Source organism: Tenebrio molitor, chromosome 7 (assembly GCF_963966145.1).
Source record: "Tenebrio molitor chromosome 7, icTenMoli1.1, whole genome shotgun sequence".
Classification (NCBI taxonomy): domain Eukaryota; kingdom Metazoa; phylum Arthropoda; class Insecta; order Coleoptera; family Tenebrionidae; genus Tenebrio; species Tenebrio molitor.
This window is the reverse complement of record NC_091052.1, coordinates 12,216,885-12,235,469: the sequence shown is the minus strand read 5'-3', so window position 1 is coordinate 12,235,469 and position 18,585 is coordinate 12,216,885. Positions and strand designations below refer to the sequence as shown.

The window sequence follows — 18,585 nt, the reverse complement described above, 5'->3', positions numbered from 1 at the left end:
TTAAAATATTACAGGTGAGTGCACCTTTTGGCGGATGCGCCGGGTCCATCTTGTCTCTGCCATTTTTTTTTAAACTTCATATTTTCGTCTCACATCTTAAATAGGTATTTCCTTGGAACACAACGATTAGTTATAATTGGCCGAGAATTTTATTGGCAACTTTTCGGTAATATTTCGTGCACGTCATCGCTTATTTTTTTATCAAAAAAATCGAATGTCTCGTGACACACCCTTCACAAGAGTGAATTGAAACAATTGAAATATGTTAACACTTGACATTTAATTTTAAAACATTAATACGAATAAGAACGAAGCATGTTTAATTCCAAAAACACGCCCACGCATTAATTTGTTCTCAAAATACAACTCTCGGACATCTTTTTGACCCACATTCCCCTAATTGGCGAACTGCACTCGCGACCGTTTTATCAAGTAGGTCTTTTTATTAGTTTCAAGTTTGGTAACACTGTCGGTGCAGAAATCTCATGAAAATTATGATTTTGTGGTGTTGCAAGAAGTTGAAGCCACAAAAGAAAGGTAATTTGCGAGAATTTATTTAGTTTACGATGTTGCCGAAAGGCTAAATCACAGATCTAACCTGTAAATGCTACGTTATTAAAAATTTTCCTGAGATTAAAATGATTACTTACATGTAATTGGCCGATAACGTTTGTTGGCAATTTTTCGGTAATATTTTTTATTAAAAAGTCGAATGTCTTGTGACACGTCCTTCACCAGTATGAATTGAAACAATCTGAATATATTAACGGTTGACATTTACACACGATTTTCAATTTAATTGATCATTTAAAAGATATGACGATTAAGAATGATGATTTTATTTTTACTCACAAATTTGGTACCACTGTCGATGCAGAAATGTCATTCAAGTTATGATTTTGTATATTTTCAAGAAGTTGAGTCCACAAACTGGAGGTAATTAGCGAGAATTGGGTATTTGTTGTTGTGCTACCACAAACTAAATATTTAAGATTTCCACATTTGCAATTCCTAAGGGAGGTAACGATGTTGAAAATTCTCCTGGGAATAAAATGGTTAGTTATAATTGGCCGATAACGTTTGTTGGCAATTTTTCGGTGGCCGGAGCCTTTTGCGCAGTAATTGCCGCCCGGCGGCGGCGTGGCCGAGTAATGTGCAGTGTTTAGCAGCGCGGGCGGCGGTTAATTTAATGTTGATAGAGTGTGCAATGCACCGCGAGACTCGGCTAATGAGCAGATAGGTGGTTGCGGGTGCGAACCGCCACTGAACGCCACAATCGCCGCCGTCCGGCCGGTCAACCCTATCCACCCTCTCCATTATACATATACAGGACGTTGAATAAGCCATAATAGCTAATGGGTCGGTTTGTCATTCATTCATGTAATGCGAATTCGGATTCACTAAACTGAAATGGTTGGCCGACAGCTTTATAAATGTTAATAATATTTCGTTTTAATAACGAATGATGTATTATTGCGAACTGTTCATTATTAACGAGCGCGGACCGGCAAACACCGACAAAGCGCCGCCCCCGATCACAAAGTAAAACTTTGGTTAACCTGAAACTAGGAAATTGTGTTCGGTGGCGGCAATAACGCTAATTTACTGCTGACAGAATTAATGCCGACTGTACTGTTGCGACAAGAACTCTTCCAGTGGTTCGGTTTCGCCAAAAAAATTTACAAAATCTTGGACTAATATGTTTGTTTAGATATGCTATACCTGTTGATTGCAGATTTGACAGTTAAAAGAGATAAGATTGATGAAAACCCGGATTTATAAATTAGAAACTGATAAGTGAGGGGCATTGGCCTTTCTAAGGTCATCGGCTGATCATTTTGTTATTTAGTAAATATTTAAATAAATATTTGGTCGTTGAGAAAGCCTTGAGTAAATCGGAAGTGGTTTCGATGAGTCGTGAATATGTTTCCGTGTCAATGTTTGAAGAAATAAAAAAAAATTGTACGACACAAAATCATCTTATCCAGTGACAAAAATATTTATTTTAACAGTAATCCTTGAAAATGGTTAAACATGTGCAAGGAAATTTTTTGAAAATTGAAACATTTAAACATTTATTTCTATAAATTTTTGAATGTTTAAATAACTCTGGAGTAGTAGAATACTTTTATCCCTAAATGTTTAAATAATTCAAAAAACTTACACTTCCAACATAAATTTCTTATCTAGTGTCAAAATGTTTTCAACTTTTCATAAGAAAAATTTTTTGAAAATCAAAAAACAGTTGATCTTTTTTTTTGTAAATATTTGGTTGTTGAAAAAGCCTTTAGCCTTTTTAATATAAAAATATTTTTGTCCATTAATGTTTTAATAATTCAAAAAAGATTGCATCATCACTTTTTATTACAAACATTGTTAGAAATGTATAAATATCGTAGTAATTCTCAAACATACAGATCTTGACCAAATCTACTAATTACATGAAGCAGAAAGTAATACAAGGGGAATCTACCAACCATTTTTTCCAATCATTAAAATGATTGGAAAAAATGCTTAAATATTTTGAAGGGAAACAATAATAAAAAAATAAACACTTGGAGTGAGTAATTATCCAAAAAATGATGAATAGGATTCTGGGGAAATTAACTAATTAATGGAAAATTAATTCGGATTGTTTATAAGATCTAATTTTATTTATATGTACATCTAAAAATTGTCTCAAAAACTGTACCGCAACGGTTAAATTTCAATTTATTTTAACCGTAAATTATGTGTATTGTGTATGGCAAAATTCTTACCAGGCAACAAAAATTTGTCATCACGTTTTTGTAATAAAAATCTCTGTACTTTACTTTGACCCGAAAGACATTAAGAAGCGAATTAACTTCTCACAGTCCAAGGGAAAGAATCGTTTGTGATCGGGTATCAAAATACAATTTTTATCAAACCCTCTGACGTAATTTTAGGTAGATTTTTCAAAAGTACAGTTTATTTTTTATTTTGGGAATGCTTGTAAATTAATTCTATTGAGTGTCGGGATAATCATCCAAATGCAGCGCTCCCCGATCTAAAGGATATTTTGTAAATCGACTAATAATTGCGCTAATTAATTCAACAGTCGATCGTGTAATCCCCAGCCCCGCAACATATTTTGTTGAAATAGGGCTACTCAGCGCTTTGATTGATTACAGCCCTACACCGCAGACACACCGCAAATCTGTTTTTCCCAATTATTTATTTTATCGACTGCGATGTTTACATTTATATTAACGAAATAAGAAGGTTGGGCGGCGTTATCGGTCAGCCAACGTTTAACTCGGACCAAGTCGGCTCTATCGACAGCTCCATTAAAAAGTTTAAGCGCGTAGATAACCTCTTTTTTCCGTAATGAACGGCCAATTTACCACAGCAGACAATCGACACAATGATTCACTGCCCACTTTATTAATGTACCCTCATCTTCCCGTGTATTATATTTAACAGTTTTTTTTAAGTGGCGGTGCTACGGCCATTAATATTTTAATGCCACCCGACAAAAAAGCCGTTCGACCGAGCCTCCTTTCCGACCACACAGGTTCTCTTTCGCCCCGGACGGAGGTGCAGAATGCCGATGTCGAAGACGTTGTAAACGGAGCCATAAATGCCGCCTGTCGGGGATGAAACGGGGAAGTCAGAGGGGTGCAGCAATAAGCTCGGAATTAGTCTGGATTTATCGATTACTTAGTGTGCCACCATTTTTATACGAGATCAGCGGCTCCTTTATGCGTCTACCGGGTCCTGAGAGGCTTGCCGTTGCGGCCCTCTCCCGCAGGATAATTGGGAGGAGGAGGACCGCGAGACGAATTTTGACCGGTCGGCCTGGTGCGGTCCGAAATCAGTGGGGGTGGGGGGCCCCTCGGCAAACTCTCCAGAACGGGGGCCGAAACGAAAAAGCCAAAACATGGCGATAGAATTAATTCATCGTTAAAAATTTCAAGCTTTAAATCGACGCTTAGGAGTCCGGTCGCGTTCGTGCGAAAAATTTCATCCAGACATCTTTTTCATTACGTATTCCATTTTTTGCAGGGGCGGGTTTTAGCTTTTAAATCTTTAAAATTAATTTCGTATTCGTTAAGGATAAACAAAGCGGCCGTGTTTTTTCCTGCTCTGATTAATAAAATATTGCCCTCGGAAAAGATTCATTTTTTATCGGCTGCACTGATGGACCCGCGTCCTGTCTCCCAACGCCGAACGAACGTCATCGAGTTGTTTTATTTACTCGAAATGGCGGGACTAATTAATGATGCGATAAGTGGTCGGGTTTAATAACGGTGTGTACGAACCCGGCGTTTCCTTATCATTACCGAATCCCGGACCGAAGATTGGACGATCGATTGCGGATTTTTTCCCGATTAGGTGGTGCTTTACCGGAGCGCGATTATTACTCCGGAAAAATGATATCCACTCGAACAAGCGCCGATCGATTTCCACACCGGAGGCACCACAGGTTGCCTCCCAACTTGATAATCGAATCAACGCAAATCTTACCACCCTCTTCACCCAATTATTTTTGTTTACACGTGATTGGGGGCCACTTGAGCTTTGTTCCAAGGTGTCGACGGTGATGCAAATACAATTTTGACAAAACACTCGACCTTATCGATAATTGCACAATGCAAAACAAATGGATTCCTTTGGGGCCCACTGCGTAGATGTTCTTGCAAGATGTATGTTGGGTTGCCTGCACTTATCCGCATCTCTTGGCCGTCGTCGTTTTTAGTCCGAATTCCGCTGAAATCTCTTTATCCAACCGGTATCTTTCTTGAAGGTATCTTTTTGTGCAGACCCGACATTAATTTCGCTTTCCCAAGTGAGATATTGATAGAGATCGTGCTCGCCTTGGACCTTGGCATATTTATTAAACTCGAGAAAAACTTGCAATTTATTAAATAACATTAATCAGTTGTTGTCAGCAAAGTGTATTAATAGAAAGATCTCGGCAATGTCGTTGAAAAATAAAAATATGGTAGTGATAGAGATTAAACCAGACAATTAACGATGAATTACGAGCTTAATTTGGTCTTGTTTGCGATTTAGTGTACACTTAATTGTCTCAAATTTTGCTTTTATTGGGATCTTTCCACGTCCTAATCAATCCATAAGTACTAATTTATGAGTATTATAAAATCAACAGTTCGCCACGTAATATTTCGTACACGTCATTGGTTATTTTTTATTAAAAAGTCGAATGTCTTGTGACACGCCCCTCACTAGTGTGAATTAAAACAATTTGAATAAATTAACAGTTGACATTTACACAGGATTTTCGATTTAATTGGTCGTTTAACACATATGACGCATAAGAATTATGCCTTTTTAATTCCGAAAACACGCCCACGCATTAATTTGTTCCCAAGATTTGTAATACAACACTCGGACATCGATTTGGCCCACATTCCCCTAATTGGCGAACTCCACTCGCGGTCGCTTCATCAAGTAGGTCTTTTTATTAGTTTCAATTTTGGTAACACTGTCGGTGTCATTACACTGTTTTTCCTCTTTTGATTTCACTATTTCTCAAAACTATTTGATATTTACGTCACTTTGAGATTTAATAGAGATAGGAAATAGTTTTGAGAAATAGTGAAATACAATTGACAAAAAAAGAAAAACACTGTATTAATTTATAATTTTATGTATTTGCAAGAAGTTGAGGCCACAAAAGAAAGGTAATTTGCTAGAATTTATTTAATTTACGATCGTGCTGAAAAGCTAAATTACAGCTATAACTTGATCTGCGACCAAAACAAACTCGTTAAAAAATTTGTTCTCACTTGCCTTAAAGTGCAAGAAGTTCATTTTTAGGCAGTGATTGTGAATTTTTAACAGATCTATAACAGATTTGATAATAATTAATAATTCGAGTGTCCTGACAAACACAATGAAGCAGGTTGTAATGAGATTTGCACGTGGGGTAACACGTGTAACAGAGGAAAACGGTAAATGTGGCCCTTCGCCTTATGCGAAAAGTGGAAGCGTCAAATTTCAAGTAACTGGGGAAGAGTTTCCAAATCTGATGGTTTGTGTTTGCAGAAAACGAACTAAGCATTCAGCTGGAATTATTGTGGGTTGCGTGTTCCGTGAAAGGCCTCCATTGTTTGTCCCAGGTAGTTGGCATTCGAAAAATTACGAAAGAAATGAATGCATAACCCGACAATGGATTTGTTTATTTTTGCTGTGAAACGTGAATTTGTTAATAAACGTTTGTCGCAAAACTAATCAAGTAGGTCTATTTTAGCTTTTGGCGTGTGGCAGCATTGGCGCATCTGTCATTTGATTTTGAACGTGTGAAGTTGTGAATAATCCGGGATACGTACCTGCGTGGGGCCCCCAGGTGGCGAGGATGGGTGCCAGGTAGGTGGCGCACAACCCCCGATCTCGATAATTTTCGACCGGAATAAGGGTCAATCGTGACCGACGCCGGCCGCCTTTCCGTCAAATCTGACCCAATTCCCGAATCCGGTCGGAATTTATGACGACGTCGTTGTGTTATTTGGAAAAACGCGGTTAAGTAGTGATAAATTGTTTTATGATATCGTCAGGGTGCCCCCGAAACCCCATCAGGGAGGAGGGCGGCCACCCTTTCTTATGCGGATGCGGGGTCGGCAATAATAGACAGGGCAACACTTCACCGGCGCATCGTTAGATGGAGCACTTAATTGCAAGTGCCTCCTCGCTCGGAAACAAAACATTCTCTCGCCGCGGACGTATCTTTCATATTTGGAGTTTTCCAACATAAAATATCAATTAGGGGAGGCGCTGCGGGGGCGGAACGCGGTAGACGTTTCAACGTCTGCTTAGACCAGACACGTTTTCCCTTTATTTACATCTGGGTCTCGAATTTACCTGAACTTTTCAAATGGCCATGCCATAATTAACCTTTATCCACGCTACAACCGGCCGGGTACAGTCTGCGCCGAATTAAACGTCGCCCGTGGCGCCGACTGTACCTCACACATGCCTCGTACATGTGTGTTGACACTGTACCTTACACATGCTGGTGTATGTAAGTAGTGAGGTAAGGTTAGGTCTCTCGTACTGTATACCTACATACACATTAAACCGGTGCTATTATAGTAGCTACTCGCCGACAAAGACGCCATTATGGGGGAGCAGCGGGCGCGAGAGAGACCCGAAGCGGTCTTCCTTATCGTTCTAATGTAAAGTGTCGCTCTTTATCCTTTAAGTAAATGGGCGGGGCGGCCGCCTCTCATTGGCCCTGCTGTTCTGACACGCGCTCGTCACGTCCACGTTGACTGCGGATTTAATCTTTCTCACTTTCCACTTTCATGAGGCCATAATGCTGTCTCGGTTTATAAAGAGCACACCGAACAAAAAGGACGAGACGACGGACGGATGTACAAGAGAAAGACGACCGTATAATCTTAAGGAACTGGAATTCGCAGTACGATTCTCATCTTTTCAAGACAGTCCAAGCGTATACTTATACAGGGGGGAAGGGGGCATCGAAGGGGGAGGCGAAGGGAATTTATATGTTTCCTAAGGGTACACTCCCATCCACAAACCAAAACGTCTCGCTCCACTGAAGCACACCGTATAAATGCGCCCGAGATAATGACAAGTTTTTAATTAATTACCGACCGTGAAGCAAGCATTTATTTTAATTTAATAAATGCGCGATCTCGCGTAATCTGTTCACACACGACGCACACGAAAATATCGACGAGGCGGGCCCCGAAACGGGGGCACACTAGTAGAGGTGACGTCACACCCGCCACCCCTTAATTGGATGAGATCCGGGATGGGGGGTGGCGGCGCTAATTACCGAAATATTAAATGAGGCGCGACTTAATCCGTGACGTCACGAACAAAACGTCAAAAATACCATTCGAGGTCTCACGAACCGACCGAACGCAAACGTGATTGTGTACTTCTCGGAAGTTCGATCTTTCTCCGACTACCTTAAATGTCAAAATTGACACTCGTTCGCAGAAGTGAATGTGTCGGAAGAGTGTGGTCCTGGTGGGAGCTCTCCCGCGAATTATTTCACCGGGTGGGGTGAAGATCTCGTGGCAATTATAGCTTCTAACTTAATAAACATGTGCAAACACGACCGATTACTATAATCAGAGTTGAATGGGGTTCGGGAAATTTTCGTTTTAGAGCTAATAGATCAACAGTTATTCCGTGTTGTTTGTTTTTTTAATTGTTGAGGTCAGAAATTGCAGTACTCGAAATTGGTACTCCTGACGTCCGGTCAACAAATTATACCGCCACGTCCGATGTTTGTGTACAGTACGGTAATACATTCGAGTATACGAGTGGGTAAACACTCTGTAAGTGAAGTGGAGCGTATCTCGTCGTAGACGACGTCTTGCGAATTTTCTGTTTTCGGTACTTATCTCTCGGTATTTTTTTATTCTGTTGTTGTTGTTGTTGTAACTTCGATCAAACGGTCAGGTTGTGTTCCATTCAAGGTTCGGCGTGCTAATTGTATAATATCCGCCAATATTTGAAAACAAAAATTACAAACACGGCTGAGTTGTACAAACAATAAATAATCAATAACTTGATAAGTATCTTGAACAATCAATTATGCAAAGCAAATACCGATGTTTATTCTGTTTTATTTGTTCAGGTACCCACTAAGAGTATATAAAGGCGCGCCAAGGTCGATGAACTTTTTGCTAGTTGATTTTAACAACCTTGTAATTAAACTGTTTGTGAATGTACGAAATTTATAATGCACTGTTGGTTATGCTTTTACGCTTTACAAATTTGCTATTTGCCTTTCAATCCGGGACAGTCGATAAACTTATTTACAATTCGCGTTTTGCACAGAGGGATAATTTCGGTACCGGGGTCTTTGACGACGTAATTAATTTATGTAGTGTACACCTGGCACACTAAGAAAATTATATTCTTCACAGAATCGTTTTCACGGTGAAAGCCTTATTGTATTGTATTGTACACACAACACCTTATTCAATACGGCTGCATGAATACGCGAGCATGAGCTTCTCATTTTTGCAACCGCGCTTGCGGTCATGATCCGGGTTCGTTACGGTTGAACGGGCGAAAACATCCAAATAAATTTTTCGCATGTGACAAATTAGGTGCACTTATCGAAGTGTTGTCGGGGATAACGATTTTTTTAATTTCGATCAACAATACAAACACAGGTACACACAGTTTTAGAGTCAATAAATCATTATCTTTTCAAGTACACCTAGATTATTGAAGATTACAACACTTCACGGGAAATTTGTAATATCGATACGTTTTTAGATTTGTGCGATTGGCAAGTGTTTTTGACGGTTCTGTCTTTCGAGATTAATGCACAATGCAAAACAAAAATAATTCGAGTTATAACCACTCAAAACAAATCAACACTTCAAATTTGATTCAGTCGACGAACTAGTTACGAGAAAAATAATATTGTCGAGAGATTGCGACATACTTTCCGTTGGGCATTGATGATTTCGTTGTCGGCAATTTAATTTTAAACCATCACAGCAGAGGCAGAGAGCATTTATTGTAGACTGTGGTTATGACATAGGTAAACAAACATTTGTCTGAATGATTGAATAATGCCCGTCACAACATGTTTATCCGAAAACCCACTGTTTGGAGTGAGATAATGGTGTTGCCGGAGTTTAAATAAACCGCCAAGTTTAATTAATTTATCTTTTTGTTTGCGGGTGGGTACATGAAATGTTGCAAATGTACTGTTTACAACGTGAACGACAACGAAACGCTAATGTATCTCGATCGTAGATAATTTTGTAAAACGATTTTTTTGTCCAAGAAAGGAAATTGGAACTCGAGTCTCGGTACGACACGGTAATCGACAGTAACGGTCGTTTGTAATAAAAACAAAAAAATTGATAACCGCAGAAACAAAAGTGGTGTCGGTCGGTGGTACCAATAATTCATAATTCTGAGAATTATTACCGAGCTCAGTTTTATTTATTGCACTTATCGTTGAGTGCACGATTGAGAAATTTAAATAAATTATTAATGAGATTAATGGAAGTAGACATTTTCGTTTAAGTGGGTTTGCAACACTCTACTGTGATACGTGTTATCGGCTAAATAATAATGATAATGATAATATTAAATGTCAGACTTTATCGTACATGTCATCGGTACAATAAAATATATGATTGTTTCATATCAATACGAGGACTTTTTCATTACGGATATTAAACATTTATTTACTACCTCATTGTGTATCTGGATGTCGGATCAGTTTCTGTTTCTCTTGTCAAAACGCCTAATTTTTGACGTGCTTCCCTCAGATTCGAAGAGATAACTCGGTGAAAATGATCGAGAGTTGCAAGAGAAAAGAAAAAGAAGAATTAATTTTTGCGACTTCGGCCACCTAGCCGGCAATGGCCGCCGACGTTTTCGAATTAATGCGGGTCCTGATGGCGCGTTAAAAATTCAGAAACTCCAAGTTGTAACGCCTTGCAGTCGTTAATATGATAAACCTCCTAGAGAGATTCTTTATGCGGCATCAATATTAATTAAGTTACTAATTGGATATAGAAGAGGCAAGTTGGGTCTTGCGGTCGCTTGGGAATGCAGCGGTGGCGCTCGAGAGTGAACCCTTGTTTAATAGCCAAGCCGCAGAGAACCGGAGCGCGGTCTCAGTTAGCGGTCCTTGGTCAGACCGAGTGCGCCACTTGGTCACTATACAAAGCGTCCGCATGATACCCTCTATGATGACGACCGCCACCCGTCTCTTCTACATTTTGAATTAATTATAGGAGGCGATGATTTTCGGACGCCGTTCGCACAAACAAGAACCATCAACAAATTGGAGGATACGTCGAGCACGGCCGATAGAGTTGACGTGTTAATCTAGCAGTCGGTGGACCGCAACAAAAGGACTAGATGTGTTTGTCGTGTTTAATACCTACGTATGTAGGTTGTCGTTTCGAAACAGGAAAAAACCAACCGGCAATGCATTAAACATTATCGACGATTCGTACGCATTGTTACACGCGTGCATTGTTCGAATTGTCGAAGATGTACACAGACGGAAGAGTCCCGAAAGAACAACGACAAGAAGAAACGGAATGCCGAATGTGAACACAGAATGTGCACAGAAGTCGTGTCGGGGGAAAGGAGGACAACGAAATGGGAGAGGAAATCTTTCCAGGAAGTTTTCGTGGAGCATCGAGGAAGTGTAGAAAGAACAACGAGAAGAAACGAAATGTCAGAAGGGCAAGAACGTGCAGAATGTCCAAACGTGGGTGGGTGGGCAAGGATAAAGTTAGAACATTGACATTGATAGAAGAAGAAGAACGACAAGAAAGAAACGAAAAGGACGGGAAGGTGCAGAACGGAAAAAAGAGAGTTATCTTACCGGAAAGATTTGGGGGGTCACTTTGGAACGTCGACGGCGACAGGTCGCCAACTGCACAAGAACGAGGCGGTAATTTAATTTATGGACAACAGCAGACGTTATAATTCTGTCATTAATAACGCCTTTATTACAGGTAATGGCAGCACAATGAAAGTAATTGTTGCATCGAACAAGTTTTCCTCGTTTAACGTGCATTTCGAAGTCGGAATAAAAACACCGAACCAATAATGTTACGTAAAGTGATACAACACACGCAGTGGGAACAATTTTAAAGCTGGTGTTAAGCGAACGACGGTACTCATTACGGCCGGCCTTAATGGCACGTTTCTCATATTTGCCGTATCTACCTTAAGGATCTCACATGGCGAATGTCATAATACCATCGTTCTAACTACACAATCTGCATTGTTAATCCGTTAGTGCGGCATATCCGTGGAACACGGGTCTCGTCCTTTTATCTCTCTCACCTCGCGCATCGTCTGGATAATTAGAAGGTGGCTGATGTTTAGCTATGCTGGGGATTTCTTGGCGGATTGCATACGAGAGGGATAAATCTGTAACTATGGGAATAAGTGTGCATGTGTGTGTGTGTGTGTGTGTGTGTGTTAACCTTAGCAAATGGTGCGAGTGGGAGACGAACGCCGACCGCATTGTTGGAATGTTGCAGTTATGTTCAACATTTGTACTCGGGCTGTGTTATAATGAATCGTTAGGCTGTCATATAATAACGTCTCCTACCGTATTCAATTTGCATAAGACCGAATTTAGATGTCCGCAGATAAAGTGGCGGTAAACTGTTTGATAACATTATCTCTTCGCACCAGCATTACTTGATCCAATAAAGTATATCCTATTTCAATCGGGGACGCGTCGAACGTCCTCGGTCTCACGGCGAACCCTTGCGGTGTTCCAAGTCGGGAGTTGCACGTGTGGTAAAAAAGACGGGACGATGGACAGCTTGTTAAGAGATATTTATTGGTCGAGCGCTTTATTAACAAGAATCCGGTTCGTTGTTTTACATTTTCTTTGATACTCGGAAATTAAAGAATTTTGATTTGTCGATGTAGAAATAATTTAACAAATTAAAATAGCCATCAGAATAAATAAATCAGCGCATTCGAGATCTCGCATCGGAATTATTATTATACCTTTACCATTAGTTTAATACGAAAAAATTTACATAATTTTGTTTTTTTTTCGTTCCATTTTGGAGCCACTTTCGGTGTTAGTGCTTAACATCGCGTGTAGATTTAATCTCTTACGGAATGTAGCGTGTTTATTTCGTATATTTATCTTGATAACCGCAGTTGATTATAAACAAGCATTCATGGATTAAGCTGACATTTAAAATACAGGGTGCTGACAATCAATTTAAAATTTAATTATACGAAAAATCTCCCGGTTTCCTTTGATAGAAGATCGTTGTTCGGATCGGATTTTACTACCAATTATTATAAATAATGCAAACGCCTCCGCATTAATCGAGTCGACTCTTGTAAGGAGCGTGTTATCGTGTACCAGTTTACGCCGATAATTCAGATTTTTTTTTGAAAATCATAGAACCGAAATATTGTATCGGATCGTAAAAATTTCGGACATTCAATCGGGAAACAATCAAAATGCACTCATTAATTTTTATGGATTTGTATAATGGGAATTTATCTGTTGTCAATTTTACAGTCGGTCGCAAGTGATCCGGTCACAAATAATTGCACTTATTAATTGAGGGAGTTTGAGCGCAATTTTTCGCATAAACGTCGATTTGCTTTGGTAATTAAAACGTTGCACAATAGTCAAGATTGTACGCGAAATGTTCCAACGTTTAACAATCAACGACCATACAGAATCGACACTTTCGTTTTTCGTGGTGTGGTTTTTTTTCCCGACATCATTCACGGCAATTTTCTTCCTTTTAGGTCTCCATTGTATTCAATGACTAATACGAAATTAAAGGCCGCCTTTTAAAAAAATATCATCCTTCTAATCTCGACCTGGCATTGTGTTAAATTGGTTGTAGTGCACAGACCGACTTAATGCTATGGTTATGAGTTTACGGTTTTTTCGTCAAAGGAGGTCCAACTAGTTTAGGATCGTTTGTTGTCCTCAGACGAAACTCGTAGATCATGACGGGAACGATCGAAAACCGGATCAGGACGGATTCGGAAAAAGTGTCACGTGTTGTGTTGTTTTCGGGTCGAGAAGGAAAAACACACACCCAAAATGTATAATACATAATTAACGTTATGCAACACGTAGTTTTGATTTATGGTCGATTTATTGAATATTTTAAATTAATACCGGCTAATTACCACAGCTGTGAAGGTGTGACAAACCGATATAGTAGAAGCGGAATCTCATTAGATCAGCTAGGAGGAACACGATTTCGGGCAAGGAACACTATTTATACATCACTGTATATTTAAAGGTAGGTCTACTACGCCACGTCTTTCCGCTAACTTACAACGATGTTATTAGTATAACCACATGTTTAAGATTGTGATTATTTCTGCACGTGAATTCCTAATTATTAGTTTGCAGTTTTATAATTTCTATTACACCCATTGAATACATCAGCGAAATAACATGTTATTATGCTGGAATATTTACGGCGAATATAATTTCTTATTTTTGAAAAAAAAGTCGCTCTCGAGTGTGTAAGGGAATTTTTAGCGTCAACTGATCAGCCGAGGTTTCCCATTCACTGGAGGCAATTACACGAAATTATCCACATCGAGAAAATTACTTTTTGTCAGGTAAACCGTATCACTGCTCTCTTAGGTGGTTAAAATACGGTCGATAATTGCCACAACGTGAATTTACATCGTCCACATTAACTGCAATTACCATAAATTAGATCTGCGACTGCATTTTAATTAAATGCAAACCGTTCATAAAATATTTTTCCGAGAATCGGTCGCCGTCGATTTACCGCAACGCGAAACGTAAACATATGTCGCCGCTGCCGGGCAACGGTCCGAGTCGTCGGACCGACGACGCGGCGTTACGTTGCGTCGCGATGCGGTGCGATCGAGAAAGAAGTGTTCTGAACGGTAAAGGTTAGTCGAATAGTTTACGATTATTATAATCGATTGTGTCATAACGACTGTAAATGTCATGATTTAGAAAAGGCGTTTCGCAAGCAGAGTCACGGCCAGAAAAACGAGGAAGTAACGCAACAAATCCGCACGTTGCGCTTCTTTTATACCATTTAATAACACAAATGGAAAGTGTTAATATTGGTCTTCCAAATTTAGCGCTCTGTAAATAAATTAAAGGCCGCACTGTTAAGAAAGCTGCGTCGCCGTCGTCGTCTAACTTTTCATTTGGAATTTTTAGGTGATTGTTTGGAAATTAAATGCCATGCTGATTTGGAACATTTTCATTTTCCGATGTTTTATTATTCCCAAATGAAACGGCCGCAGAATATTAGAGACGGTGGAGCGTTTTTACTTGAGAGCCGGCCTCCCTGGATGCCATAATAAAGTCGATGTTAAATATTTAGCAGACCGGGCTAGAGCTGCTTATTCTTCTCCTTGTCTTCTTATTTTGTAATTTAAAAGTTTGCCCCAAGACACGGCAAAGTGGAAGGAGGCGTTGGCGCTCTTTCATATTTATTTTTCTCAAATGACTTCAACTAGTCTGCATTTCAGTTCAGACACGGTTAAATATTTTAATACATGTTATTAAAATTTATCGCATGGCGGAGCATTTATTTGTGTTTTACTGCAGGTATCTTCGGCGTACCGGCATTTTCCTTATTTAATCATCGTCGTGGTTGTTTATTTGTCAGGACTGAATAAAACACAAATTTAAAGACTTTTCTGATGCATCAATTTTTAACGCGATATCCCTACAGTTCGTTGTCGAACACGTCAATGTCGGGTGCTTAAACGTCTCATCGTCACTCGAATATGACAAATGTAAGATTTATCACGGTTTCACCGCAAATTATCGTCGCAAATATGATGACTAATTGAACTCAAAAAAATGCGAGCAATAATCAGCAAAAATCCCACGAGTGCTTTCGAAATTGTTGCGTCGCAGGAGCCGGTGAAGTGATGATAAAATGCTAAAAATCCAAACAATAAAATCTTTAATCGAGACAAACATCAGATCGAAGAATTTCACCTAATAAAGTCAGTTTTGCCTGTTGGCCCAATATTGTCGAGTGTTGCGAATGTAAAAGATTACCAAGATAGTACATATTTTGCAAGAGCGATACGAATCTTGTGCAAGGGGTTAGAGAGTGTCACGTTGTAATTTGAACCTTGTGTCAGCTAAAATTTTGAACGGGTGATGTAAACAAAAATGCCTAATTTTGTCTGTGTGGCCTACCTGTATCTCGACACAAAAATATTGAGTTGTCCCGGCAAACGTGATAGTATTATCGCGAGAGTAAATTATTTTATGCGTTAAATTATTTTGGTAGATACTTAATCTGTTGAAAGATCTAATTTTGCTCAAAGCTAGATAAATGTGTGAAAACCGCATACATTAATCAATCACTCGTTACTCATTCGAAAAACACAGTCAAAAAGGTTAAGCTTTATCGGTCCACTTATCACGCACAGTGCTCGGTTTGTTAGTTTCTATTTTCAGTTTTAAGTATATTTACTTAGGTGAGAATTTGGAGTGATGTGAATTTTTCCGAATGATTTTGACGTTCTCTCTCGACGGTGTCATCTCCATCGAAGAATCTCAAAATTACAAATTAAGATTACAAATTTCAGTAAGTCGTTCCGAAGGTCGACCGGTTACAACAACCACACGTCCAATAAAGAGCGTCCGGGCGGGCACTACACTGCATATACCCACTATAAATTCGATAATTTAAGTACAATTTACTTTTAGTTTTTCTGATGGAAAGTCGTTACACTTTTACTGTCGGTAGATAATTGCAAATAAAAGACCTGGAAGTCGGACAGAAGTTTTATTTATAGACCGCCGAGAGAAAATGAAAAATAAGAAGAAACGCGGTGGCGGAGCGGATTCCGTTTTTCGAAATATCGTTCGAAAGTGCCGGATTATTGACGGAGTCGGAATTGTTGATTTGATGGAATTGTGAAATGCATCATGGCTGCATCGCCATAAAGTCATCAAATTTATGCGAAAAACTAAATAGAGAGACGGTCGTGTCGACACCGTCCGGCAGAGGCAGAAAGCCGCCGCCGCTCGGGTGCGGCGTTTTTCGTATCGAGGCGTGAGAGAGGGCAAAAGATAATAATTGGCCCCGTCTACTAAAATATGACAAGTACGAGAAGATTAAGGTGAACGGTATTTGTCGGCCCAGTGATGTAATATTGTTTACCGGTCGCGATAAGTGGAAGGTTCAAGCGTTTATGTACCGAAATGGGAAAGGAAGATCCAGGGGAATAGCTCTTGCGACCACTATGCCAGCCGGCTTATCTGATTTGCGACTTGTCACTCACCGATATTGACTCGGTGTCTATCTACCAGAGGGCGTTCCGCGCGGGTATTCGTCCCGTTTTCTAATTCCGATAATCGATCGTACCGCGTAATTAGCCGCGGTGCAGCGCGATCGCACTCTAAAAATTAGTTCCATTGTAATTCGGCCATAAAGTTTGACCTTTGTAAACTCGCCTTGGGTCTCTAATAACTGGTAGGCCGGGCGAGGCTTTTGTTCTGCTAGGATGGAGCCCGCACCCCGACCCACTAGATTTTATCGGCACTCATATATATTTTTTTTGGTCGGCTCTTATTTTTGCTGGTTTGCCCGCTGCGTACAGATCCTGCAAGCCATGTACTGGCACCTCGGCAGTCCACGTTGACCGGAGACGAGCTGTCACGTCGTTGCGTGGCAACGAACGAGCAAGGTTGGACGGCGATTGGTCGGTGGCGCGTGCCGATTGGTCGCCGGCGTGGAGAACCGGCAAGCTCGTTTAAAACGGGCGGGATGAGTCGGAAACGAGGCCTGATTGGACAAGGGAGCGGCGTCGGCTGTCCGGATTGGCGGGAGGGATCTGCGCTCGGCTGGTCCACGTTGACCGGCGACCAGCTTGGTATACTGGCAATCAGGGCGCCATATTTATAAGGGTGAAAGGGGCTGCAGTGAAATCACGCGGGTGGAACAAGGACGGATTCGACCCCTGTTTCAGCTAAAATGAGATGCTTTCTGCCAGGCAGCCATTTTGAGGGTAGTTTTTTGTTTTTTATTTTTTATATATTTTTTTTTGTTGCGAACATGTACGGATCATTTTAGGGGTGTGAGTACAAGCGAATGTAAAAGTGGCGGTAGTCAGGTGGAGTGACCACCGGCGGTGGCTGCGAGATCGGGCGGTGTGGGAATACACAACAACCCGCGACAGTTTACCCGTATTACATTCACGCTAATTGCAATCACAGTCCTGCCAATTAAAACATGACCCAGTTCGTACTGACCAACCACGGTTAAGCAACGCACTCTTCGACTTAAGTATGCGATTTTACGAGCCGTCATTATTTCCACAGCACATAAGAATTAATTCGCGTCTTTTATGGCGGCACTAAACTTTCATATGTGGCCGCTCGTTACTGGCTCATTACCCACTTTTAATAATAAACCGATTCCTGAAAACGCCACTAATTAGTCCCCCCCCGTGTATCCGTTACACGTCGATCAATTTGTTCTTCGGCGCGGGTCTCTCTTTTATTTTATTTTTTTTTTCTGCTGCGCGGACTGTACGAGCTGCCGGTATTTTCAGGGGTTGTAGGCTTTTTGTAAGGGAGTGTGGGGTGTGTGTTAGCGGTTTTGGGGGTCGCGGTGCGCGGCGCCAGCTCCGGTGGTGGGGAGAACTCGATGCCAGTCGCTTGTGTGACGCGTTAGAGGACGGTTGTGTTGAGTGGCAGCGCTCTTGACGGTTCGTAGTAAGTAGCATTCGGTGAGCGAGCAAGCACATCCGTCGCGTCGACTCCTCCATTCCAGTGACTCCTCGAGTGATCGCCCCTCCGTGTGCGAGTGTGTGGTGGTGAGAGTGCAGTGGTCAGAGGATAAAACGGTGGTGGTCGCCGAGGTGCAAAGTGTACCATGTGTTGCTGACATAAGATGTACCCGAGTGCAGGAATGAACGCGGCGGCAGCAGCAGCGGTCGCGGCCGCGCGCCATCCGGTAAGTCGGGCCGTGCGAGGCGACCCTTAGCCAGCCGTCGGGTGTGCGCGCGTTTCGACCTGTTGTAATTAAGTAGATTCGTGTCGCGCTAGGTGGAACATGTTTACTGCGAATTTATTCTCGGCGAGGCCGGGAAAGGTTGTCG

General features: G+C 40.9%; 1 protein-coding gene and 1 long non-coding RNA gene across 3 annotated transcripts in view; both read left to right on the top strand.

Moving 5' to 3' along the window:
• Positions 1-6,242: 6,242 nt before the first annotated feature.
• On the top strand, positions 6,243-14,396 carry LOC138134898 (uncharacterized). The gene is made up of 3 exons (XR_011160836.1): positions 6,243-6,354; positions 10,734-11,404; positions 11,469-14,396. It is a non-coding gene; the product is annotated as an uncharacterized lncRNA (long non-coding RNA).
• Positions 14,397-15,971: 1,575 nt separating this feature from the next.
• LOC138134893 (transducin-like enhancer protein 4) overlaps positions 15,972-18,585 on the top strand; it is a 67,550-nt gene continuing 64,936 nt past the window's right edge. The window contains exon 1 of one of the 2 annotated variants that reach the window (XM_069053481.1): positions 15,972-16,064. In XM_069053481.1, coding sequence (XP_068909582.1) covers positions 15,987-16,064 — 78 coding nt within the window. In that variant the 5' untranslated portion in view covers positions 15,972-15,986. Of the gene's footprint in view, positions 16,065-17,970; positions 18,441-18,585 lie in introns of those variants that run through there. The other variant, XM_069053482.1, reaches the window with a different exon arrangement.